The 27691-nt window shown below is 37.3% G+C and overlaps 1 protein-coding gene across 10 annotated transcripts in view; it reads left to right on the top strand.

The window, feature by feature from the left end:
• L3MBTL3 (L3MBTL histone methyl-lysine binding protein 3) overlaps positions 1-27691 on the top strand; it is a 78740-nt gene that overhangs the window by 8282 nt on the left and 42767 nt on the right. For 7 of the 10 annotated variants that reach the window (XM_027751998.2, XM_027752016.2, XM_039381767.1 and 4 more), the window contains exons 2-9: positions 1729-1840; positions 14840-14951; positions 17129-17288; positions 18277-18415; positions 19712-19796; positions 21981-22072; positions 25589-25693; positions 27313-27448. In XM_027751998.2, coding sequence (XP_027607799.1) covers positions 1729-1840; positions 14840-14951; positions 17129-17288; positions 18277-18415; positions 19712-19796; positions 21981-22072; positions 25589-25693; positions 27313-27448 — 941 coding nt within the window. Of the gene's footprint in view, positions 1-376; positions 438-1728; positions 1841-10544; positions 10598-13282; positions 13338-14839; positions 14952-17128; positions 17289-18276; positions 18416-19711; positions 19797-21980; positions 22073-25588; positions 25694-27312; positions 27449-27691 lie in introns of those variants that run through there. The other 3 variants (XM_039381766.1, XM_039381769.1, XM_039381770.1) reach the window with 3 other exon arrangements.

Genomic DNA, 27691 nt, shown 5'->3' with positions numbered 1-27691 from the left:
GAAGTTTTCTCAAAGAGCCTTCTGTGAACCCTGCCTGTCATATGAAATGAAGAGGAATGCAGAAGCTTTCACTCTTAGCAGTGAATACTGACTGAGGTCCAGCTCCTCTTGTTGATATTGTGTAGTTACTGTAGTGTAACAAAAGTACCCATGGAGTAAGGTGTTGCTCAGGATTTTGAAGAATTCTGCTAGAAATGAGGAGGAAACCAAGGAGAAATACAAGGGAGTTCACACTGTATACCCAAAACCAGAGTAGTATCTGTCTGTAGTGGTGGTGTTACAGTGATTGGTACAATTTTTCTGATAAATACAATGTAAATTCAATTATTTTTCATGTAACAAAGTTAACTAAGCATTTTTCTGTTCTAACTTTCAGTAAAAAACTTCTAGACTACCTGAGTTTACTTCTTCTTGGTTTGCATCTTTTTCTGTTATCTGTGAGTGATCACATACCATTTTTTCTTTTTCTTTTTTTTTGGGGGGGGGTGAAAATTCAGGATATTCAGAGAGTATTAATAGATATTTGTAGATTTGGGCAGTGGGACCTACGTTAGAAACTAGATTTTAGAAAACAAGGTTAAGCACTGAGGAAGCTCATTATCTATTTGAAAGTTCAGAAAGTTTAAATTTCAAAAATTTCGGAAAATGTAAATTTCAAAAGGGACAAGCTTTGGCTAATAGTTCACAAACCAATGACAGAGCTAATTTTGCTGCAAATTATTTCATCTGCTAGGCGTAGTGCAGAAGTTCTTCAGAAACAAAATTAATGAGTCAGATTCTACATTGAACAATTGGTAAATCAGGTGCCAGGCCACAGATCTAAAGGTTGCTGGGTTTGTGAGAAGTGGAAAGGAAAAGCTGGTGGTAGTCACAACTGGCTGCTAGAAACACCTGCAATTCAGTGCCACTGGTGCCATCTTTGTGGCAGTGACAAGCAGTTGGCCAAAGCCAGGAGTCAGAGACAAGTGTGGTATACTTCTGTTGCTTGTGCAGATATTTTGCCACAGAAGGGGATGTCCAGATCCACTATTTCTGAGCACAATATTTATTTTCTCTCCCTTCACTGTTCCGAAACAGAGGGATCCAGTAGAATCAAGTCTTGCAAAACAGTAGTTTTTTCTGGTGTATATGTGCTTTCCTATGTGAAAATAGATTTTTAGAAATGAAATTTAAAGTCTAGTGAAACTGTAGGGAAACAGATAAAGAATATTTGAGTGCCCTGAGACAGACAGGGAAAATGACAGTTTCAAATTCATTTTGAGATTCTCATTTGAACTTGAGTAAAGCATTCACGTCAGCATGTTATCCAGTATTAAGGAAATGTGGTTCTGTTAATCAGTCCTTAATTTATTTATTATAGGCATGCACTCATGTCTTGCCTTTCCCAGAACAGATGTTTTTCTTAGGTGTACTTGAAGTATGTTTTCTTCATGTCAATTTACTTGCAGGTTGAAATTTTTCTTTCCTCTCCAATACAGCCTCATTGCCTCCTAGTGTGTGAAACAGGTATTATTTTCAAAGTTTTTAAAAGATTTTCCCTTGCTTTTATTATATCAGTGTATATTATCACCCTTGTCATCTCTTGTCGACATTGCCAGTGTGCAGAACGAAGCATTTGATACTAATCTGTGAAATGAGTTGGAAGAAATCTGGTGATATAAGCATTAAACCACGTACAGAATTTTCAAATTATTTATTTATTTATTTATTTTTATTTTATTTTTTTAGTACATGCATCATGAATGAATCTGCCTCTAGTGGAAATGGTCAAGAGTTTGATGTATTTAGTGCAATGGACTGGAAGGATGGCATAGGTACTTTACCAGGAAGTGACCTAAAGGTAAGATCTGTGATTTTTTTTTTTCATAAGCAAAATAAAAATGTTAAATTACAAAAGAATGCATTTCAAAAGCTGGTGTGTAGGTATCTGCTTTTATGAATAAAACATGAACCTGCAGTTCTGAGTTAAGAGACTTACGTTTTAGCTCTGGAGTTCCTTGATTCAGTTTATGGTGCTGGCACAGACAGCCGACATCCCCGTAGGAAGGCATAAATTAGCACTGCCTCACTATGTAGACAGAAGTAATCAAGTGCACAAAATCCCAAAGAAATCTCAGAAGTGTGAAAATTCAGTCTACTTAAAACATTATATTACTGTATCACTAAGAATCTTCATACTGTCATTGACTCTCATGGTCTCAATTCTTAGTTCTTTTTATTTCTAAAAATAGTTTATTTTTGCTGTGCTTTTGTCATGTGGGTGCCTAGAAAAAATGAATTAAGTAAGTGCTTCTGAGCTTCGTACAGTTTAGAAATTTGAATTGTACTGGTGGTGTTTGAAGTAAATTATAACAATTTTGTTTTGTTTTCAGATTTTTTTATTTATCTCTTACTTTTTACTGTGTCCTCAGAAGGTGTCCTTTGCTGTGTTTCCAATTTTGATATTAGAGACTGTCTTGCACCTATTTCCTGTTGATTAAAATCAATATTTTCATATTGTTCCATTTAGACTAACACTGATGAGGCTTTCCCATAGTTTTTTTTTTAAAAGGAATCTCACAAGAAAACATGTGGCATTTAAAAGAACTTTATATCTTTTGGTGCCTGATAGGATTTCTATTGTTGAAGTGAAGAGTCAAAAAATGTTTGAAATTCAGGACAGACATGTTGCAAATGTGTTTTTGTGTAGGTGTTTTGTAAGTCGTTTTTGTTTGGTTTTTTGTGTGTTTGTTTTTGTGTTCATTTGAGTTTTTTTTTAATCACAGAACAATAGAATAAAGTCACGGAATAATTTTCTTTGCAGGGGACTTCAGGACACCACCCAGACTAGGCAACCCAGACCTCAGGGTCACCTCAGGGCGAGTTAGATCAGGTTGCTCAGAATTTGGTTATCTCCAGAGTTTGATACCGCAATCTCTCTGGGCATTTTTATATACTTATAGTAATTTTTAACTTTTATGGATACTTTGTTGGAATTTCCACTTTTGTAGCTTGTGCCTCTTCCCTCTTGTCCTTTTACTGTGTGCATCTGAGAAGAACCTGGCTCTATCTCCTCTATAGCCTTCCATTAACTACTGGAAAACAGCAGTAAAATCTCTCCTTGTCTTCTTAAGACTGAACAAATGGCTTCATTCAGCTTTTCCTTGCATGTCATCTGCCACAGTCCCTGCTTGTTTTGGTGGACTTGCTCCAGTATGTCAGTGCCTTTCTTGTACTGGATGCAGTAGCCTGCATATGGTCTCATCAGTGTTAAACAGAGAAGACTAATCTGTTCCCTCGTTCTGCTGGCTGCCCTCTTGCTCAGGCAGCCCTGGGTGCTCGTGGCCACTTTTGCTACCAGGGCACATTGCTGACTCATGTTCAACTTGTAGGTTTTCTGCAGAGCTGCTCTCAGATAGTCAGCCCCTGGGCTGTACAAGTGCATTCAGATGCTCTCTTCCAGGTGCAAAGGCCTTGTGTCTGCTTTGGTAGACCTTCGTGGTATCTTGTTAGCCAGCTTTCTTCAGCATGTTGAGGTCTATCTGAACAGCAAAGCTGCCCTTCAGTTTATCAGCCATTCCCTTCAATTTGGTGATTTGATTTTGCTGCCCGTATACACAGAGAAACCTTTTTTGTTGCTTTTGCTAGTTTATTCTTTGGCTGAGCTTTGGATTTCCTAATTCCATCATTGTACACTACAGCAATATCATCATATACCTTGTCTGTATAAAGTTACTTGTTTCACATTCTGCTTACCTTCCTTTTCTTTTGAAGTAAGACAGGAGTCCCTAGTTCATTTGTGTTCACCTTCATCTGCATTTGCTTAACTTCTTGCACATTGACATGCATCATTCTCCTGGTGTGAAGTCCCTGGAGAGGGAGACAAATTTCCTAGGCCTGTTTACCTTTTAAAGTGGTCTCCTGTATGACCCTGCCAAGCAGATCTCTGAACAAACCAAAATATGCCTCTTCTGAAGTCCAGTGCTGCTGTTTCAGTGTTTGTTTTGTTGGCTATTTTCAGAATTTCATACTTCACTATCTTATAGTGATAGCCAAGACTATCACCAGCCTCCACATCCCTGAACACTGCTGTATTTTTTTAAAAAAATGTCAAGGCCTCACAAATTTCTTTCTAATTTAATAAGCAACATTATGTGAAAGGCAACCATAATATTGAAATGTTTGAACAATACAAAAGGGAACAATGCAGGAAAGTATAATAGTCTCATATAATTACAGGTTTGTGCTTTGTTCAGTTGTGGTTACCCTATGTCAAAAGAAACAAAACAGAAGCAAAGGTTGAGTAATTAATTAGTAGAGAAATGGGAAAGTTCCCATGTAAAGTGAGGGAAGGGACTGGGAAGTGTAGCTCAGGGTAACTTCAAGAAACCACGTAAGAGGATTCTTAATGATGTCCTGTTCAGGAAAGCATGAGCTTAATTTTAAGGCTGCTCTTCTGTTTATTTGTTTATTTATTTTAATTTGGAAACAACCATACATTTGATTTTTAGAGATTCTTTCTTTGGTCCATGCATTAGGGAAGGCACAGTCAGAGCTGCAATAGTAGTCTACTCAGAATAATGAAAGATAGAGAGTATTGGCCAGGCAACTCCTTCTCTTTGGGTTATTGTTCGGAGGTTTTTTGTTTGTGTTTTTTTAAATACAGAAGCAAGGGGTTACTGGATGAAATTGAAATGGAGCCACTTTAAGACTGACTGAAGCAAGAATGTTTTCCAACAATGCCAAATTAGCCTCAGGATGTAGCTGGACTAGAGAGCATTAAGAGTCAGTGAAAGACTAGATGTTTACATAGATACCAAAATAATTTGAGTTGTTAGAATAGTAAGGATTTTTAAGCTTTTATGATAATTGTGACAACTCATATTTCAGGGCTGCTTCTAAATATTGATGGCTAAAAGGGTGACTAAGCACTTGAAACTATAAATGTGATCATGGAAGATATGTTATGCTCTTTGTGAAATTCTCAGAATAGAGTTTATGTGGATGATTTACCAGAACTGTCCTGATCACAGATTATTTTACTGTTTTGTCCTGAACCTAAAGTAAATGGCCTTACATAGCAGTAACTTCTTGTAAGCTTGCATGTAAGCTTTCAAAAATCATAATAGACTTGTTCTAGCCTGTAATAGTCTTAAAACTAAAGGTATCAAACCATTGCCATGTATTTACATTGAAATGCAGTTGAAAAATCTGTGAAAGCATGTAATAGCAAAATACAGAAATCCAAATATTCTATTTTGACAGCTTGGTAATACAACGTCTGAGGAGTTTTATAACAAATAATAAACAATAGCTGAACTATTCATTGCAGACAATGTATTGCTCAAATTCTTGCATTTAGTGTTTTCTCTTCCTAAAATGTTAGGGGAAATTGTCTGTGAACACTCAGATTTGGTAAACTTAAGAGGATGTTTTAAGTTAAACCTATGCCATGTTGAAATGTTGCTTTTTAGTATAGACATTTTGGGGAGTTACCTACTTGAAGTCCTTATTTTTAGTCATGTAAGTCTTGTGGCATTTGCTTCTCTTTACTGCTTGCATGTGAAGTTTCATGCTTGTTTTAACATATGCATGTTTTAAGAAATCTCTTTTCTTGTGTGCTATATTAGTATCCAGCCTGAGATTATCAGGCAAGTATATATGAACAACCATTCTTTTGAAGAACCACTTCATTTTTGTGAATATAAGTTCCTGAATAAATAGAGGTCGATTAAAAACCTATTGTAATAGTGTAAAATGTTTCTTGAAACATTTAAAATTAACTTTTCTCAGTATTTTCTTATCATTGCTTAAATCTAAATCATGATACAGAAGAACAGCTAAATCAGAAATAGAAACTTGCATTATTTCTTTTTGTTATGAAGTCCTGTGGGCAGTTTCATGCCTACCAGACTTCACTGATAACCTGCACCAGGGGGCACTCACTTCCCAGTCTAATCAAAACAAGGGAACCAAATCAGATACCAAATCTCTCTTCTCAGCCATACTGCTATCTCTTATGCCTGCATCTGTTTCTGCATTGGTAAAATGCTGAAAATGTTCTTCCATGATTTTGCACACTGTTAATTGTTAGTGTTTTGTCACTTGTAGTTGGAGAATGCTGTGGAAATATATTCTCATACAGATTTTGTTAAAAATCTTCAGCAAATAGCTAACGCTTCTTGAACACTGCTTTGAGCGTGCTGTGTGAGAGATAAATAGTGAGTAGTTGTAGAAAATGCTTCAATTTCAAATTACACAGGGAATAGGGAGAATTAAAAATTGGGCAGTATGATGGACCGAAGACTGAGAACAAAAATGTTAGTGCTGTATATTAGTTCTTTCAAGATGTTTAAATAAAACAGAAAACTTGAATTCCAGTAGAATTTAAAATAGTTTACAATTTACAGAATGCCTTCATGTGGCAGGCTAAGTAATGTATGCTCATCTGAAAAACATCAGTGCTAACCAGTTACTCTGCATGGTGTGAATGTAAATGTGAAATACTCCTCTTTTCTCTCTCTGTCTGTTTTTTTTTTTTTTTTTAAATCTCTGTGCTGAGTGCACACAGTAACACCATGGCTTCAAGATTTAAATGTACTCATTAAATTGAAAAAGCTGTAATAATTTACAGTCACTTCCTACTGCAGTGACAGAAGTTTATGAAGTACTTCTTAATGCGTTTTCTAGTGCTGTGTTTGGAAAGTGAGCAGTAATATACTGCCTGGACTGAATTTTGGTCATTAGTTGCAGCTTGCAAATTGTGGTTGAACATAAAGAAAAAAAATTAAAATTTGACGATGAAGAAATTAACCTGTAAATAAAGTTGGGCAGCAGATATTGTAGGGAACCAACTATAATAGTGGAACATGAATGGTGGAATAATGGTCACTGGTGTTCGGTGTTTCCAGCTGTGCTGTAAAGAAGGACAGTGATTCAGAGTACTGTGTTTCTGGGTGCAGGGGTGCAGTAACTCAAGGCAGTAAAGTACATCCTTCCACCTGCCTTTTATGAAATTGTGTTGAAGCTTGCTTGAGATAATTATGATTATGAGAACAACTTATTTCTCTTCTCACATTATGAAAATATCAGTAGGGTCTCAGGCGATAAGTAAGTACAGTGCTTTTTCAGTGCAAAGCTATTTCTGTTCTCACACAGTGGCATGTGCTGTACTTTGAGTCTGGGAAGGCATTTCTCTCTCAGGGAGAGTCCTTGAGGGTGTCCACAGGAAATATCAACTACCGGGAACTAGTTAAATCACTGCCTACAGTGGGCAGGTGCTGTTTCAGAGAGAAGGTAGATTCCCTTCAAGGAAGGTGGTAAGGAGTAGTGCAGAAAACAGAAGGCAAAGTAGACAGGACTTTCTCTGACCAAGTGTGAGCTGCCGCAGATGTACCTAGTGGCCTGGTCTTTTCCGCATGAAATTGACTTTATTATGTTGCAATCTAGTGCAATTAATTAGCTCACGCTGTGCTTCATTGCCATATGTTCTCGGTTAAAACTTTGCATTGTCATAAGAGTCTACCTTATTTAAGAAAAGAAAGACCAAAAAGGAAATTTCACTATTAAAATTGTTAAAATTCCAAAGCCAAGAAATGCTGCATTTAGGTTTACCTTTGGATCTTTAATTGGGTTTCCTCATGTGTAGTCATGGTAGAGTCTTCCGTTAAGTTATCACATGTTATTTTACCACAAAATTTGCTGAATCATTTGCTGTAGATGCTGTTAAACATGTAAATAACTAGGCAGAGGTTTTTGGGGTGGAAAAGGGATAGTTTTGTGATTAGTGCTGGTAAATCCCACATAAGAAAGCTTCGCACTGCACTTGCTTCTACCACAGCCTTCCTGTGCAGTGCTGAACAACTCACTGGAACCAAAATTTTGGCAGATAGCCATTCATTTCTTATTTGTTGCTAGCTTGAGTTCCCCATGAGATATCAGCGTTTTGTATGTAGAAATATTCTGGCCAACATAATTCAGAGCCAGGGTTGCTTTGTAGGTCAACTTCTGGATCAATAAGCGTCATCTTGGCAGACCTTGACTTCTGGCTCTGTTGCTGATTTATGTGTCACCTTAAGAAAGTCTGTTTAGCTGCAGTTTCCTACTCAAGTGGAGATAATAAGGCAGACTGAGTTTGCAGTGCAGAGAAGTCATTGAGAAGCCCTCTGGTACTGAGATAATTCTTGAGCACTTGGAGTGGGATGGGGGGGTTTGGAAGAGCCTGAGGAGTGTCTAAGAATAAAATAGATAAACATTGCTGCAGACAAGACTGAGGTATTGGTGGTTTGCAGGGGAAATGTCAGTCTCTCTTGCTAGAGGTATATATTTTCTGATGATATACCTAAGCTTTCAGTTCAGAAGAAATGAGAGAATGTTCCTATTATTTTTATTTTTGGAAGGATATAATTTGATAGTAATCCCTTCCTGCTTGTGCCTGCCCAGATAGGAAAAAACCTTTCCATCTGCGAATTGCTCTCCTTCATTACTTCAGGATTAGCTTATCACAGTGTTACTGAAGCATCTTAAAATCAATCTGATATTGGTGGAAGTGCTTGACTTTCTTGCTGACAACATCATTCCAATGAGTGGGTCTGACCCTGCCCATTGGTTGTGGTGAGGAATTTATTCCCTGCTGATTATGTTTTAGGGAGCCCTAGGTACCCTGGGATCCTACTTAAGTTGTTTGTCTTTTGCCGTACTTGCAGAGTAGTAACGTGCAGGCAGGCTTCCTTCTCATCATTAAAGAAAGGGAATAGTCAGGTGCAGAACACATTTCCCTAATCTTCTCTATCCCTGGAAGAATAAAAATTTTGTGTCGAGGCAAGCGTAAGGGGTTACATGTTTACCCAGTGCTTTAAAATAAGATGGGAGCAGAGGGATGAAGAGCTAGGAAAAGGTTTGGTTTTGTTGGTTTTGGTTTTGGTTTTTTTTTTTTTTTTTTTTTGATAAGTGGCTGAGAACAGAGATTTTTGTTTCAGGAATTACTTTGCACTGCATTGTAACAGTAATTTCTAGAGTGCCTAAAGCTTTTTTAGGTACATTCTTTTTGTTGTTTGTTTGTTTGTTTTTTTAATAAACAGTCATTCTGCTTTCAAACCATGTAGAGTAAATAAGATTGGCTTTACCACTTGAAGAAAGTATAAAAATACCAACAGCTGCCTCATTTTTCTGAATGCTGTCCAGCCCCTGCCTGGGGCAGGGGTTCTGTGGAGAAAATAGTATGTGATTGTGCATGTAAAGACTGTATCCACACAAAGAGAAGAGGGCACTGGTTGAATTGACAAGCTCTGGCATTTAATAACTTATTCGACTTAAGTAATGTATAAAAAGTAGATTGACTTGTAGTGGGATGTGTTTGGACAATGCAATGTCTGTAGGTGACTCCTTTGCTTTAAAGAGGGTAGGAACTGTAAAATGCTAGAAAAGCTCTGATTTATCTGAGCAGTCCCACGGAAACCACTGTGATTAAATGGTGATTAACATCAAGAATGATAATAACTGTTTGCTAACCAGAGGTCAGAGTGTAGTTCTTGGCTTATATTGCTGGAGTCTCAGGTGTCAATCCTCTGGACAAATTGCTTTGTAATTCTGCTACTTTAAGTTTAGCTGCTTCATAGGCATAAAGAACATTTATGCAATTTACTTTTTGGATAATAAAAATTTTGCAGGTTTCTTCTAAGCTAGTCTGCGATCACGCTGTTGTGGGGTCAAGATATGTTTTGTTGCTGAAGTTAATGTCAGAATGCAGCAACAATTGTCCTTACTGCAATGAACTCTTTGTCTTTATCTTGCCCAGTAGATGGTAGTGTTGGCTAATTTTTCTAATTTATTTTAAAGCTGTGCATTAACATATGTGGGTTTTTTCTTCTTTTTTGGTCCTTTGATATGGTTTGAAGCTGGCTCCCTCCAAACCTTACCACAAGAAGTCCCCCCCACCCCCAAACCTCAGGGAGAAGAAGAGGGAGAAAAAACAACTAAGAAAACCCGAAATGAGAGAGACAGCTAAAGTGATATATATAAATATATTTACACTTATGTTACAGGTATATACAATTGAAATATATATATACAATTTCACAAGGGAACGGGAAGGGGGAAGGGAAAAGGAACAAAACCAAAAAATAAAATATATATATATATCCTGATTAGTAGCCCAATATCTAACAACTAAAAGAGTTAGCAAAGAAATATCTCACTACTCTCCTTGGGACAACCGAGAGTCGCTCTGGAACGATCGCCGGCAACCTCCACCTCCCAAGGTCGACAAGGCCTAACCAGGCCTCGCTCCCCAACACGGCAGACCCGACAGCAGGGAACCTGCACCTCCAAGCCGCCGGAAGGAAAGAGAGCGAAGGCCTCTCCTCCTTTCTTCTTATAATCTGGCTTACGTAAAAATCGTAGGGAATACTGGGTACATCTGGACCCTTCCTTGGTTACAAACTGGTCACCAAGGAAGGCCTAGCCCAAACTACCACAAGTTGTTCTTCCTTTTTCTTCCTTTGTATTTGTCTGTTCTCCCAAATAATTATTTTACCTTTTATAAAATGATAGCAACTCTTGTTCTGATTTGCAATCTGTAGGAACTGATGAGATGCTCTACACTCTTAAGAGGGCACAGGTAACAGCAAACATTGATAGTCTGGTCTTTGTTGCTCTGAGTTAGACACATTCAACAGTGAGGACTTAATTTGAAACTGGGGTGTATATATTTGTTCCCAACAGGTTTGAGTTTGAGAATTAATCTGCAATATGATAGATAGACATTTTGCATTGTTTTAATTTTTTTTTAATCCCACATAGAGACAAGTACTCAAGAGTATTTTTATGAAATGTAGAGAAAGATAACTGAAAGCCCTTTTAACACTTAATTACGCTGACATGAAACTACAGAGTGTCTTCCAACCAGCATGATAAGGCAAAGAACTTCCATTAGAAATAGAAATGTTCTAAAGCCACTAGAGGAGAGACAGCAGCAGTCCACCTTTGGTGTTATGCTTAGTCATATTCACTGGGAGAATGGATTTCCGTGGTTCAGCATAGCACATGGTGGGCAAAGAATGACAGGCTGAACAAGAAGAAATGGAGCACCATTTTCATAAGAACAGAAGAACTTTGTGCTTAGCTAGTAAAATCAAGTTTGAGGGGGTCCATAATTCCTCGCTTTATCGTATACTGAGAAAGTAATTAGGTGTTAGGGTACTAGAGCTGTGTAATCCATAGGGTAATGTTGGCTTAAGAAAAAATGGGTATAAACTGACTATGAATACATGGAAAGTAAAACATAAAAGGTGTTTTTTCAAGAAAGAAATGTAGGAATGGACTTGCAGTAGAGACACTGGTAACAGAAAATCTGGCCACTTCTCCATTGCAGCTGAAACATTTTTGGGATATTTTGTGTGATACTGTTGCCTGCAGTATCACACAGGCTTCATATTAGTGACTTAAGATAGATATTCCAGTCCTGTGTAAATTTTCATGCAATTATTTTTTTGAAAACGTTTATTGATAGTAATTTTGGTCCCTGTAGAAAAACTTAGTATGTGGACAGACACAATTGGTTCAGAAAGTATTTATAATGTTTGATTGTTAAACCTTGGCTTCCTTCAATGTGTTCGTTATCTGTTGAATGAATATTAAAATGTTCCTGGAGATAAAATGTTCCTGGGGATAAAATCAACAGTCATATAAGCTGAAGTTTTAGGATATCAGGGCATTGTTTCCTGAGAACGTATGAAAATGTATCTCAGGTCTGAATGGAAGGATTCTTTTTAATGATGTTTAAATGGAAGCTACTGGTTTTGATCCTTGTGGAAACTGCAGATAAGGCAGCTAAGTAAGTTCTGTGTTGTATATTTAGCCACTAACAGTTGGACTTGTCCTGCCAACTCAGTTACAATATATTTGTGTTAAACAATGGCAATTACGTGAACATGTGTATTTTTGCCCTTGTTGCTCACCTGTATGTGAAACTTTGTAAGTTAAATTTTCTATCCGAATGTTATATTTATTCCTGTTTATCTTACTGTGGATTTGCTCAGAAAAGCTGTTGAGGTTTCTTTTTCTTCTTTTTTGCTCTTTGATCTTTTAAGACCGTTGGCTCCCTTGAGTGGGACGGAGAATTATCTTAAGAGGTTACGTAAAATTTGCAAACAGGCATTTGACAAAAGTCAAGTGGATGAAATTCATCCCGAACAAGCCTTATAATTTATTCTCTTTAAAACACTGAAGTGACAAAAGTCAGTCTTCTTTGTGAATTTATTTATAAAGTACTTGGTAATGGTCTGACTTTGTTTCTGTCAATGAGAATTTTACTGTTTGATGCAGTGAAGGCAGATTTAAGGAAAATCCCTCCAATGCAAATTTATATATTTACTTAAGGAGTTTTGTGATTTGAAAGCAAATTTTTACTTCTCAGAAAGCTATGGATCCATCCTCAGAAGTTAGCTCAATGGCACTGTTTCTTTCCCTCTATGTCACCTACTGTGAAATTGCAGACTGTCAAGACACCTAGGGAAGTGTATGGGAGAACTGTTCTTACTGTATTTGGGCTTGGAGGAAATATTATGACAGAGCCTTTACTTCTAGATTTTTTTGTTGCTTACTTTTGAGGTAGAAGAGACTTACAAGTATGTTGAATTTTTTCAGAGGCACATAAACTACCATTAGCCTAGATTTTTTTTTTTTGACATGCTTCCAACAGTAGACAGTAGTTGATATGTTGCTCTGACAGCTCTTATCCTATGATGGCTTTGTGCAGCATGCTGCTTTGTACATCTGTTTATCCCGTTCTTAAGCAATTAACCTTTATTACAAGTTGTTAGTTGTTTTTCCTCCCCAGCTAAAACTGGAATATGACTACCAGGTCTGAGGCTTTGTTCTGGTTAGCCACGAAAAGCTTGGTGTGCACCTTAATGCTGACGCTATAGCTGGGGAAGTAGGGAGCAAAAGCAGATGTGAATTCAAATTTGCATGCAAACAGGGCCTGGAGGCCTCTGACTGATAAAGGGGAGGCTGCAGGCAAAAACAGGAGTTACAGTGGTCAGTGAGTGGCCCAGTAGGACTGTTGTGCCCTCCCGCCTGCTAAGGCAGTAGCAAGTTGTTACTCTCCATCACTGAGACCAACTTAGTGTGGTGGCCCAACTGTTGAAAAACTTCTTCTTTAATGGTTTGGCTCTTGCTACCATTAACAGCCTCCAGTGAAAGAGTAGCTGGGAGCAGCCATCCCTGTGGTCATCTGTCTTCCATTGCTTGGTGCCTATCAGTCAGCCCTTCAAAGCCAGAAGGGCATCCACGTGTTGCAGAGGCAGCAAAGCACCAATAGCAAAAAGGAGCTTAACCAAAATAGGAGCAAGACTGGGGTGCGTAAGTCAACTGTAAGACACAAGGATCCTCTTCTGAATGGTAGCTCTACTGCTTTTCTTTGAGTGAAACGGCATGAATGTCTGTACACAAACTGGAGTATGAGCACGTGGTGTTTACTGCATTTGGTCGCATTTTGAAGTTGAACCCATGGTCTTTCAGTCCAGATGGATTTGTCAACAGCTTGTCCATGCTTTCATACCTATTGTGAGCATAGCTGATCACAAATAAAAATCTTGGCTCCAGATGTCCTATGACTGTGTGAGGGCCTCTTCTTCCTCTCCCTTCCCTCAGCTTCTTATTTCTTAGCTGTTCACATTCCTTAGGACCTGTTGACTCTTTGCAAAAGCTGAGGCTGGAAGGACTGTATTAGTGAAAGCACACTGCTGTGGTATGTACATTATGGGGCTCACCTTTGCTTTCAGCCAGAACAGCTTATTTTCAGTACTGTACCATAGTGGGGTCCAAAGTGAGTGGGAGTGATTCATTCAACAGCCTCTGCAGGCATGGAGAGGGTCAGTGTTGAGCCAGGCAGTTGTTCCCCTTCTCATTTTCCCAAGGTAAAGTTGCCTGACCAGGGAAAAATAGGCTTCATGCCACTGACTTGAAGGAGTATTCTCTTCAGTGTGTGCTGCGGAGCTTTGAAAGCCCTCTCAGACATCATTTTCCCTGTTGAAAACTGTTGGTGAGAGTACGTTACTGATACAGACCTGTTCTGTGGCAAAGACAGCTCTTTGCTGTTCAGAGCAAAGGACCAGGGACAAAACACTGCCTTGAGTTGAACCCATGTAACCAGCTGGGCCTGCAAACCACATAGTGATTAGGAAGCTGAAGTTATTTTCATGTGGTAGTGCTGTAATCACTACTACACTGGGAAGAAACTTTTCTTCTGGCAGCAGGATGGCTTATAACTCCTGGTGCTCCAGTGTAAGCACAGCATGAGGGGTATTGTTGAGCCTTGCTTCCGGCTTACAGTAATATCACATTCAGCATGTAATTAAACAGCTCATAAACTGCCTTGAGATGTTTGTTTACGTGCAATTTATAGTGGAGAAGTACTGTGTTTTTGGAGGATGCTGAAATTTCTGTGCTCTGAAGCATTCGGTATATGATGTTCAGTTCCCTTTTCCTCAGAAAAAATACTCAGTGTCTGAAGTGCATTTTGCTGGTAATAAAAAGCATACAGTTAGGGGATGTTCCCATGAATTTGTGTTGCTGATTTTTTGATTTTTGTGTGTAAGATAGATATCTATCTGTATGTGAAGGCATCTCTATCAGTATCTATTGCAAATAAATATTTTTAGGTACTGAAATTGCATTGTGCTTGAAAGAAACAAGAATGGCTTGTTTCAAATTCCATGGGGATAAGTAGAAACACATAGAAAATAGGCAATATGTTGAGGACACCATGTAAAAACTATATTGGTGAATGGAAGCAGACACTCCAAGAGACTTTTAGTAAATTTTTGCTGTGCTCTATGCCATTTGTTTTATCTTACAGTTTAGAGTCAATGAATTTGGGGCCCTGGAAGTGATTACAGATGAAACTGAAATGGAAAGTGTTAAAAAGGCAACTGCTACCACAACCTGGATGGTTCCAACTGCTCAAGAAGGTCAGTTAAGAGGCAGTAAACATTTTCTGTGGTAGACCGTACTTTCTTTAATATATTAGCTTTTCTTAAAGCTTTCCCCCTCCAATAAAAAAAACCAACTTACTTGCTTTAATGGACAGAGTATCTCTGGTGATGTTACCTGTTTCTTGGCATGTGAACGCATTTTAAGTTAAAAGGAAATAATTCCACTGTTAAACATCTGAAGTTCAATTACAGCCACAGTTTCTCCTAATGGTAACTTTTTCTAAATTTAAAATCCATATTTTCCCTCTATTTAATTAGCAAAATAGTAAATTTCTTTAAATTATTGAGAATTTTTTGGAAGTAATTTTTGTTGAGCTGGTTCTCCAGACTGCCCACAGACTTTACTAGAGTTCATTTGTGACCAAAGTACTGTGCACTGCAAACTGCCTTCACATGATATTGGCTGCTGCTCAACTGCTACCACCTATGTCAGTGTTAGATGTGCAGTGTGTATCTGCACAGTTGCCTTGCTGCTGCTGACTGTGCTTTTTTACAGTATTAAAAACTGTTACTGTAGTAACAGTTTGTGTTTTATCTTGAATGGTAAAATTCTAATAATTTTAGTACCTGTCTACCAAATAAGGTGTTTCCTGGATTTAAAATACTGGTGAAGGAAACACCTGTTCTGTTCAAGGAAAGTTGGTTTACATGATCATAAATTATAGCAATCTTGTTACACTAACTCCAGTAATTATGGAGCAGCATGAATGAAAATATCACAATTGGTTTTGCGATTACTTACAACTACCTAGTTTTTTTTCCCTGTTGATACTGCATTTTAACAGTTTTCTTTTAAAATACACATTCTGTAAGTCCTTTGAAAAGCAGACTTCACAATTTTTGTTTAATAATCATTACTATAAGCGTGAGAAGTGAAGTCAGTGAAAGCTTTCCTTTGCTACTCCCTCACCATTAAATCATAATTGTCACGTGACTTTTGTGAGTAGGTGAATCATTTACACCAGTGGGAAAGTAGTTTGACCCCCCTCTGTCGTGAGGTCTGAATCTTCAGGCCACAGCAAATATGTTCTGTAGGTCTGTATCCAAGGCAGTGATAGTTATTCAAGTTTCAGATCTACAGTGAGAGTAGCAACATTGTGATAGTGTAGTAGCACAACAGATTCTCTCCTGAGACTGAGATCACAGTTACCTACGGTAAAGCAGGCAACTGCATCCCTTACAAACCTAACAAAAAATAGTGTTTCTACTAAATTAAGGTGTGTTTATGGACATGTAAGTATACCAAATAAGCATTGTGCTTCTACCTTACATTGATTAGTTTAGTGCTCCCCAAAAATAAAAATATTGCTAAAATTTTCCGTTGTGAGAGGAAATAGTTGTTTTGAACCACTAATGATGCTGGTGTGTAAATATAACACGTATATTATATATTCTTCTAGGGGAGATATTCTGTATTCAAGTGTTCATTTGACTCTGCTTTCAAAGGCAGTAAAGTGCTTAAGCAAAATAAGTAGTTTGTGATTGAAATTTGTCTTTTGGGGAAGCGCAAAGACCATGACCTGCTCTAGAAGCCGGAGTACTTGACACAGTGCTTCATACCTGCTTGTGAGGGGAAAAAAACCTGCATCCTTTCCTAGGCTACATTTCTGTTGTGAGGAAATTGTAGCTTAGGATGAGCGAGTTACTTAGTATTTGAAGATTGCTTTGTTACAAGTTTAGTGATTTTTCACTTCTGGTAGGCCTCAGGCAGGTTGAGCAATAGCTAGTACTACGAGAGACTAGAGTGTAGTCAGTGATTTGCTTTCAGAAATAAGTTCACCTAATGAAAGATAACTCCCCCCAACCCTTTTTACCCAAGTATAGGTCAAAAATGAGGCACATCAGCAGGAGATGAGGTCATGGACTCTGAGCAGTGATGACTGTCGGCAGTCCTTCCACGAGTAGCCGCATGAAGCAGTGTCAGTGTGCCACTGTAACAGAATCATATCAGTGGATTCCTCTCTCATGTTGCAATATGAAAACCCAACTTGCTTGTCAGTAATATGGACTCCATACAAACACTGACTCCTAATTCTTCATTCTGACAAGAGTGGTGTGGCTGGCGTTTTTCTGTTTGCTTGGCATGGCCTGCAGAGGATGGTTGGAAATGTATCACCTCTACCTAAGTGAAGTTAACTTTTGTCATTGTGCAGCCTTTTCAGAAAAGACAGGGATCCCCACAAGGTTGAAGGAAACTGCAAAAGTGGATGGACTTGTTTTCTGTGAAAACTGTTACCGCTATGGTACCTTAGAAGAATTTGTTCCTGAAGGGAAATTTTGCAGCCAGAAATGTGCCCAGCAAGTAAAAAACAAGTAGGTGCTAAAATAAAGCATAGAAACAAAGAATTTGACATAATATAAAAGTGGTGGGCAAAGGGAGGTATTAAGTAGCTGTTTTTGGTGTCTTCATTAGTTTAAAATGTTCTTTCACTGTTTTTCGTGTAAATACCTTAACGACATTTGGTTTGTCTAACACTGATGTTGAAGGCAGTCTTTTTTGCTTGATGTGCTATGTTCTGCTGTGAGATGCAAACAGTGAAACAGTCTATCAGATGCATGAATCAATGTCAGACTCCCACCTTGTTTCATAGTCATCAGAATTAAGCTAATCAGTAAAGAGATAGTTGGGGTGGTAAGTTAACTATGATAATTAAGTGCAAGAGCTGTGTTATAGATGACAGTGAGTGAAAACATGAGCATACTGTAGTTTCTCAGTTCCTTTTTTTTTTTTCAGCTAATGCAGTTCATCTCATCATAAAAACGTGTTTGTGTTAGTATGTCCATTCTCTATTGCATATTGCTACATTATGGCAGGTGTGATTTTCACATGTGTGATTTTCTGCACTTTCCTTCATTTTTAGCTAATTGCTTCAAAGTTTTCTGTCCTGATTCCTTGTTTAGCAATTTGTACAGTCACATACCAGCTTTCTCCAATTGGATTTGTCAGTCTTAACAATTACCTTTCCTTTCCTCTCTGTAAACTGCCCTACAGTCCTAAACATTTCACAGTTTGCTTCTCTGGGAGATTTGATGATACATGGGAAAAGACACGCTGTTTAAAACATGCAGAACTTGTTCAGCATAAGCTGTCAGCTTTCTTTTTGCAGTTGCTATTGTGTGTCTTTCAGATTAATTCTTTTGACAGATGTAATTTTCAGTAGGATTTCTAAGAATATATTTGGTATAATACCATGAGACCCACAAATACTTGACCTTCAGATTTACTTGCTTTTTACTTGATTTATGAATATTAGAAGTGGAATAATATTAGCTTTGTGTCATTGTGTTACTATTGTAATAGAGAACCAAAGGAGGAAAATCTCAGCATGGAATGCAATGGGGAAGATGATTCTAAAGGCATTCGGAAGAGAAAATCAAAGTTACCTCTCAAAGAAGAGTCCCGGGATAATGGAGAGAAGAAAGAGAATCCCGATGAAATTGTTAGTATGTGTAATAAACCCATTCCTGCAAGTATTTTGGTGGAAGTTTTGCCTTATATTGCAATGTCAGTAACTTCATCAGTCTACAAAAAGAAGTGACTGCATCTCTATTTCAGAGCCACAATAAGTAGTTGGTTCATTTACCAATTTAATTATGTCTCACCAATAAATTGTAATTGTTGACAATGAACTGATAAGAGATATTATCTCTTTTCCCTGCTTTTTTAAGAATATAACAAAAAGAATTTAAAGGAAAAATTATGCTAACCTAGACTTGCCGTGTCTTCAGCATGGAAAAACAGGAGTACATATTTCTCAACACTTGTTACTTTGTCACTCTGCACATGAATAAATAACTACAGACTAAAAATTTATTTTGCAAAGAAAGCTACATTACAGTTAAGAAGGGAATACTTTGGATTTTCTTAGTGTAATTTGCCTTAGAAAATCACAGCCAAATATTTGGTTTTCTCTTGTGTTGGAGTGTAATGTGCTTCGGGGCATATTTTTTTTTCCTTTGGGATTTGTTCTTCATTTTAGAAAAAACTTACCACAGTACCTTCCTGTAATGTTTTTTTTTCCCTGTAATATTTGTTTTCTTCCGAATAGCTGTAACACTACTGGAAGGAGCACAGTTTTGAGGGAGAAGGGAAGAGTTCTTTATCCGCCAGATTGTCAAAAGGCTGAAGACACTAGAGTTTTCAGAAAGGAATTTGCAGATCCCTGTATAGCAGTATATTAGGCAAAAGTCAGGGGACACCTTTTTTGCCTCCATGCATCTGCCCTCCCAAATGAGTACTTACTCCATTCATCTGTTTGGGTGCTTGCAAAACTGTTAATACACAAACAGTGAATTAAATAAAATGGATTGATCCTTTTTACATTTAATAAAGCAATTGTACAGTTGAAAAAAGAATGGGCTAAAGCGTGAGAGGTTTTCCTTTCAATTATTTTGGAAGCATAAACATATTGAAGATACTGTTATTTATCAGTGTCTCAGTGAGGCCTGCTGAAGGCTTCATGATCTGTCCCTGGGTCGGGCAAGGCTGACTGGCTGAGTGGTGGGTGCTGAGAGTCCTTCTGTCTGTCATACTCACTGTGTTCGCTGTGGTTTGTCACTGATGGCTCACTAGCTTTGATTAGACATCTGCAGGTTTGTTTGAGGTGGGGGGGAGCTAGGTCAGTAGCCATTTAAATGAAATCACAGTTTAACCTTTGGTGTCTCAACTTTTATTGTACCTAGCCTTCTAAACTAATGAAGTTACTGTACTATTTTTTTTTTTTTTCCTAATTTAGGAGGACAAACCTGAAGGAAGGATCTTGAGAGTCTCACAGAGAGCCAGGAGAAAAAGAAAAGGGGAAATAACAGTTTTGAAACAAAGTAAGTTAGATTATGAAACAAAAATTATCAATTCTTTAGGTAATACTTATCTCTTATTGTCAATTACCAGCATTGTTTCACTGAATTTATATTCCCTATTTAATACTTTTTTTTCAGTTCTGTAAAAAGAGAGTGCCAGTGTGTTATTTATGGCAATTAAATTTTAAGACAGCACTGAGAAGGATATAATAAGTGTAAGTGCAGTTGATGTACATTTTAGGTTTGGTTTTTTCATCCCTCTAGAGGGTGACAGTATTAAAGGAAATCAGCCCCATTGAGTTTCCAGATGTTGAAAGACATGTATCAAGCAGAAGTGGAAGTTTACTTTTGTTTCCTTGGGGATCAGTTTTGCATCTTCAGTATGTGCTGGAAATAGACACATTTGTGGAACTGTTTAGGAATAATTGCTATAATCAGTCCAAAGAGACATACACTGCATCAACCAGCATAATAAAACATATTTTAAATTAGTGCTGTTTTTTCAAGCTAATTGTATGACAGATAGTTTTAGGAAAAACTGGAGAATGAGCTGCTATGATACCTCAGTGGTACACTAACCACAAACTGACATCTTGCCCTCCAGAGTGTTTCTTATGGTAGAGGGGAGATATTCACAGAAGTTGCCGGGCCACTAATCAACAGAGCTTCAAGTAGCTCTGATGCACACTAGGCAGATGAAATACTGATTGAAGATGCAACAATAAAAGTTATGGAAAATCCCCCTCCCAAGGTAGAATCACTCTTGAAATGTTATTTCTACAGTTGTTTTCAAAGCTGAAGAGATAAGAAGTGTGTGAGACACAAGCACAGAGCTGATGCTCTGTGGAAATCACTGCTGTTCACTGACAGAATGATCTGTACAGATTTCTTCTGTTGTGTTCAGGTTTTTTTATTTCTATTTGGGAAAATACCAGTTCAGCACAAGAGATGGTAAAAAAGACCAATTTGTATTCAGAACCAACTATGAAACTGTGCTATTGTGCTGAGCCACTAATCTCTTACATAGAATAGATAAAAACTGGGTAAATCCCAAATAAGATGAATGTGCTCTAATAGTGTTGAGCGATTGCTGTCGTTCTGAAATTTCTTCTCTTTTGGTTATGTTATAAGCTTTCTTCTGAAGAGTTTGGCATCACTATTGTTATGGTTCATGTTTTAATAATAAAAATGCTTAACCAGACTGTTACTTAAGGGATTTATTTCTCTCATGAGTAGCCTACAATCTGGATCAAGCCAGAATCATAGTGTGAACTGTGATGAATCCTACTGGCAGCGTGAGCTTATGGTCTGAAATGCTAAGCTGCATATGCAGAGGAGGCATTTTAGGTGAAGATCAGTAAAGCAGAGTGGAAGTGTATGAACATAGATACATACATGGCCAGCCTCACAGGCCATCTGTTTTTGAAGTTCCTCGCTATTGCTGGTGCAGTTAGTGCCTTATTTTCAAGGCCTGAAAACTGTTACTCACTGATGTGACTGTAGCCAATATTAGGCTGGACTGTAGGCAATATTACAATTACTGTGCAAGCGTATGCAAGTGTTCACACTATATGAGCAAACCTGAAACTGGAGGTTTCTGTCATGTGCTAATTACATGATGGGGGGAAAAAGCAGTGGTGGCAGTTCTGATGGCTTGGAACTGCCTCTCCACCCAAAAACATTGAACTACAAAGTGATGGAGTAGGTTAGAAACATTGTCAGTACTGTTAAAGAACAGGGTGTTTCAACTGTGATAAAAAAAACATGTTATGCGTGCTATCCAGTTGAAAAAGCTTTCCAGTAAAAGAAATTCTTGGGGAAAAAAAATTAAAATATTGAGATATTTTGTGATTTGAACCGATCTTTTCACACATCTGTAAATTGTATACACTAGTACTTCTTAATATCAGTAATGAAAAGGAGTTGAGGCTGGACTTGGTAAGTTTTACTTGTCACCTGCAGGTGCTTTTTCTTGTTACTAATCAAGGTTTGAACTGCTGGAAACATTTCTGGACAAACCAGGAACCTTCGTGTTCATCATGCCTTTAAACTTGCAGAGCTACTTCTTTTTCTCAAATAAGTCCTGAGCAACACCATGAGTGCATTTAATAAAATGTAGATTTGATACTTCAAAGTGTTGTGGTTTTTTTTTCTTGAGACATTAACAGTTACAGAATTATTTCACTGTTGTGTGCTTCTTTACAGCTGTACCCTCTAAAGGAAGGCAAGCATGGTGTTGGGCATCCTATCTGGAGGAAGAAAGGGCCATTGCAGTACCTACTAAGCTTTTTAAAGAGGTATGACCTTCTGAAGTTTAAGTCAGTCGACCAACTAAGATTGTAAAATTTCTAGGAAATCAATAAACAAAAATAATTTGAAGATTTTACATTTCTGTGGAGGAAAACCCACATGATAAAGTAGTGCTGTCCATCAGCAATCATCAAGAGAGTGGGAAATATGAAAGTAGTTATCTTTCTCTTCTTTTTCAGAGAATTCTGTTGTTGTAGGTGAATGCTGTCAAATCAGACTGTGGAAAGGAGATGCTTTTCCAAAATCTGCAAGTGCTAGCCTTTCCTTCTAATCTCTAAAGCTAAAAATCTGATGCATACCCACACTTTTTCATACCATATAATGTTCTTTAAATATATTTAGAAAGCTGGTATAAAGATCATCTTTTGGCTTGTTGCTTCAATTACATTACCTGTCTTTTTTGCAGCTCCTGCTGACATTATATTTTGTTACTACAGCAGATGTTAGTTTGTCTTGTTCCCGTTTTGCCTGCCATCTGATTGGATGTCACATCATCATCTCTTGCTTGTCCTTTGCCTGCTATGGTAGTCTTTCTCATTTGTCATTTCAGTGCTTTTGCTATTGCTGTCTCTCTTACTTGGAAGAGAGCTCTGTGTGCAAATCCACAAAGTTTCCATGCTATTATCTTCTCTTACAAAACCGGGGGAAATGTGAATGTGTCTCAGCTACTGTACTGCTGCTATGTGTTGGTTTTTTTGATAATTCTGTTCTTACTTGTAGTCTGTTTCTTGCATCCATTTCTTTCTGTAGGCTTCATACTCTAACTGTTAAATCTTTTGTTTGGGAATTAGCTTTTCAGCTTTCATATGCATGTGATGCTGACCTTTAATTGGCATTTTTAGATGTTACCGTGTTCGAAAAGTGAAGAACTAGGATTGCATTGTACAGAACCCATAGATTTGTATGTGCGAGAGCAACAGTTCCCTAACCATCCTTGGTTGTATCCCCTTGTGCTATGTACTGGTTTGAAAATTAACAAGAGAACAAATAATGAAGGTACATTTATAAACCATTGCTCTGCCTGTCTGAAGTTCATGAAATGCTATAGCAACATGCAGACATATATACCACCAGCCTTTCAGGGCACTGCACATGGTGATAAAGTCTGGAGTTACACAATGTCTCCTGTACTTTTCTCCACCATGTACCTTTCTCGTTCAGTGCATCTTATTTAGTATTTCCTTTCAAAGTCTTTAGCCCCTGAGTAATGCAAGGATTTGATTTAGTGTGCGGTATTTAAAGCCTGTAGCAGAAAGAGAGTTCTTAACAACACCCAGAAGTGGTCTGGAAATATTTCTCTATTTTAGAGATGAACAAGCAAGCCACAGGTACAGAAATGTTAAAAAAACCCAAACCAAATGATTTTGAATCCTTTTATTTCTGTGTTCATTGTGAGAATTACTCTTTTTTTTCTTTTTGTTTTTCCAGTTCAGAAGTGGTACTTTTCGCTGTGTTTTTCGTAACCTTAGTTAGAAATGGTCAGGATGATGGAGAGTCCCTGCCACTTCCTGGTACTTAGAGTAATTTCTAAGCTGTGTCTGACAAACTGTGGTTACGCCATTAAAACAAAATTATTGACCCTTCTGTTCCTCAGTGTGCCATCTGCTCATTTGTTGACTTTAACCTTTCATCTTACTTGCTTTTTGTATCCCTCCTGAACAAAATATCTTTAAATGTTTGTTGTAAAAATAATGTGTGATTATTAAGTTTATCGTAGCTTTACTTTTGGTGACGTATTGAGAATTGTGCAAAAAATTGAAATCTGTTAAATAGTATTAAGGTTATTAGTCTTCTAAAAGTTGCCTGTTAATTTGGCTGTAACAGAAACCAAACTAGAAGTTATAGATTTGGCAATAGGAAGAATAGGAAATAATTCATATCTTAAATTTCAGGAAATACATGTGTTTAATTGCTTAATTTTTAGTGTATTTTTTGCAGAATTTTATACAGTTTGTACAGTAATGTTTATTATAAAAGTGAAATAATAGATGTGACTTTTTAATTGTTTCCTCTCTCTGTAATTTTACTTGCGCTTGCTTTTGAAAACTTTCCATTATATTTTTGAGCACTATTCCTCAGTGTGTCAATATTTCTAGCATTTCAGTTTTCCACTGACATTTTTTTATCTGTAAACTATTTACTATGTAGATGTCATTAGCTGGAAGTCTGTGCAACAATATGGACTGTGTTGGATTTATTATGTCAGTTTATTATTTTTAAGAAAAATTCTCCTGTTGATACCTTCCTTTTGAGGAAGTATCTAGAATTATGCATAATGTAACTTCATTAAACTTTCATTGATAATAAAAATATTAAGTGTGGTGATGTTAGGATGAAATAACTTTTCAAATGCATGTACTGCAGACAGGTACTCTAATCCCTTAACTCTGGTCTACCAGATGTTCTAAGCTGCTTTTAGACAGGGACTTAGAGCTGTGGTTAAACATCTATTAACTGGCCACTGCAGGCCAGTTTAAACTGGTTTGGTTCTCCATTTCCCTTCCCCTTGACTGCATATTCCTGCTCTTGTTCCATGCACTGCATTTTTTTTTTCCCCTGGGTTTATTATTCGATTGTATCAGTTGCACCCAAAGCCACCAAACTGAGGTTTCCCTTCCTTCCAAGTAGGTGATACCTCTGACTACCTCCCTTGGTATCTATCCTTCTCTTCCCATTAACTGAAGAGATACTGCAGTCGACTGGGGAGAATGTGTAGCTTTTAGGCAGGAACAGAAGGAAGGGGGAACATTTAGGATGCTTCTCCTGTGTTTTTTTCTGTAACCATTTGAGACATAAAAACTGTCTGGCTGTGAATTTGCAAACCTGTGGAAAACTGTCTTCAGTTTTGGTCATTTTTTTCTGATTGAAAACATCAATTTTTAGCCTTGTTTTCACTTTCTGTTTTTTGTAAGATGTTCTACTGGGTTCTCTGTAATACGATGTAAGGGTAGTCATGTTCCTATGATGCAGAAATACTCCTGGAAAACTAGTCTGTATTCAACATATAAAGGACATCAAATAGGCCATCTCTGTATACAATGTTTCATATTTCTGCCTTTCAGTTCATCTTTCGTGGCCTGAAATGTGGAAAAGGCAATACAGCATCATTGTTGTGATTATTATAGGAATGATGTCTACCAGGAAGGGGTCAGTGTCACTGTACAGGCTGAAAAATAAAAAATTAAATTGTTAAAAGCTTTTATTGACAATTAATGAAAAAAACTGAAGACAAATCATGTCATCATCTTTCTCTTGACTAGCTCTTTTGCTGATTCTAATTTTCTTACATATTCTCAAGTTTCAAGTCATTCTAGTATCAATGTGTTTTTCAAACAGTCATCAATTTCTCTTTTCCACTCTGCGTTTTTGAAAATGCAAAACTTTAAGTGATTTATTAGTTCACTCGGAAACATGAATAATAAATAATCATTGTTCTGTTCCTTATGAAGATATTCTTTCTCTGGTTCTTTCAGAAGTACTGAAACTGTTCTTTTCCGTTGCAGTATCAGTCTTTCCCATACAACAAAAATGGATTCAAAGTAGGGATGAAGCTGGAGGGCGTGGATCCCGAGCACCAGTCGATATACTGTGTTCTCACAGTGGCTGAGGTAAGTAGAGGTTGCAAACTGCTATGGAGCAGGATTACAGAAGAGACAGAAATGAAAACGGTGACTCTTACCTAAGAAAAACTGTATGTGGGAAGATGGCTTTTAAATTAATAATGCTGTATTAATTCTGCCTGACAGACTTACAAAGAATATGCAGAATCCAGTGCCAATGCAGCAGTGACTATTTACATATGTTTAACATAGACAGCTAGAGAAAACAGTATTAGACTAGTTGGATGATGTGTGGGTTTATCTGTAATCCTGTAGTTTAAATCTGTATTTAAAAGGGAAAATAAATTAACCCCCCCCTAAGTATGACAACTGATATATAGCAGTTTTATAGAAGTTTGATAGTGTTTACAGTTGGTCCATTCACTGACACAAATAAATAATTTCTTGTGTTGCTGTTGTGCTACAACTTTTTCAGACTGATGGCTTCAAAAATTGCCTATATTGGTAACCTATGCAAATTAACATAAAATACAAACTCAGTTTTTCTTTTTGCTGTGGTTTATGAAATAGTTTTTCTAATAAATAACTTCTTTACTTTTGATAGAGAACCTGTTTCTCAGGTACATTTTGTATATCTTTCAAACATACCTTACTTTAGTTTTTTACATAGTTTTACTGAGTTTCTGGATTTGTTTTGTGAATTAAAATGGGGAAACAGAAAACAGGTAGGTACTTTGCTCTGTATCACTGTTATTCTAGGCAGCTGTAATTTTGCAGTTTATATTTTAATAGTCTAGGCTTTTGTGTTCCTGTTTCGGGATCTCTTCATGGCCTGTAGTCGTATCCCATTTCTGTGGATATCTCTTTCATTTTCTTGCAGATGGTGTGTCAGTGATTGAGTGTTCCCTACATACCCTGTGCTCAGCACTAGGTGATGGGTCATGTTTTACAGTAGGATTGCCTGAATTCCACTTGAATTCCACAGAATTATGAGATGGCAAACTGAAAGTTATGTCAGAATACAAATTAAATATAAGATAGGATGACCTTAATGTCAAGAGATTTTCACTGATGACTGCAGTAAATTTATGGCATTTGGCACTCAGGCAGATGTAGAGAACTTTTGTACAGAGAGAGTATTGTGTCCTGTTTTTCTCTTCCTCTCAGTAGTTGACTTACTACTTCATGGAATAATAAAGTTCTGAGGGGTACCTCCACTGACTTCTCATCTTTAGTTACAGTTTTCAGTATCTCTCTGGAGAACCTCTCAAACACTGTTATTGTTCAGTGCTCCCTTGTATATTGGTTAATCGTGATAGCTTTAGAATGTCGTTATCTACAGTTTGTCCATGGCTGTATCATGCTCTTCTGTGGGGTTTATCTTTTACTCTAATGCTGGGTTGAACCATTTTCAAGTTTTTGAACACTAATGGCTTTTAGTTAATTCTTTTGACCAGAAGAGGATGCACTCAGACTGAGAATAGCTTTGTCTTTTCATTCTTTCCTTTTTATCAACTGAATTTATTCCAATCCAGTGCTGGATTGAGCAGAAGTAAAAAGCTGACTGAAAACACACAGTGATTATACATAATATTGAACAGAAGCTGTTATATGTAGGGCGACCATGTTAAAACATAGTGTCTTATGTTTTCAATTCTTGCATTTAGGTTTGTGGCTACAGAATACGACTCCATTTTGATGGATACCCAGATTGTTACGATTTCTGGGTGAACGCTGATTCGTCAGATATTCATCCTGTTGGATGGTGTGAAAAAACAGGTCACAAGCTTCATCCACCTAAAGGTATTGTTTAGTTTTACACAGTTCTGAGATCGAGACTACCTGTGTAATGCTGTAATTTTGGGGGGGCAGGAATGTTATGGTTTATTTAGTCAAGAGTATTTGAAAATGGCAAATTAAACACTAAGTCTTACCTAAAATTCCAAGGTCAAAATCCTACCTTTTTTGTTCAATGGAAATTCAGAGAAACCGAGAAAACAAAATGCACCATAAGAGTAATTTATAAAGCATTAGGAAAAAAAATTG

Source organism: Pipra filicauda, unplaced genomic scaffold, assembly GCF_003945595.2.
Source record: "Pipra filicauda isolate LSUMZ 115617 unplaced genomic scaffold, ASM394559v2 scaffold23_size5868930_pilon, whole genome shotgun sequence".
Lineage (NCBI taxonomy): Eukaryota > Metazoa > Chordata > Aves > Passeriformes > Pipridae > Pipra > Pipra filicauda.
The sequence above is the reverse complement of the archived record's forward strand: the minus strand, read 5'-3'. Positions and strand labels throughout refer to the sequence as shown.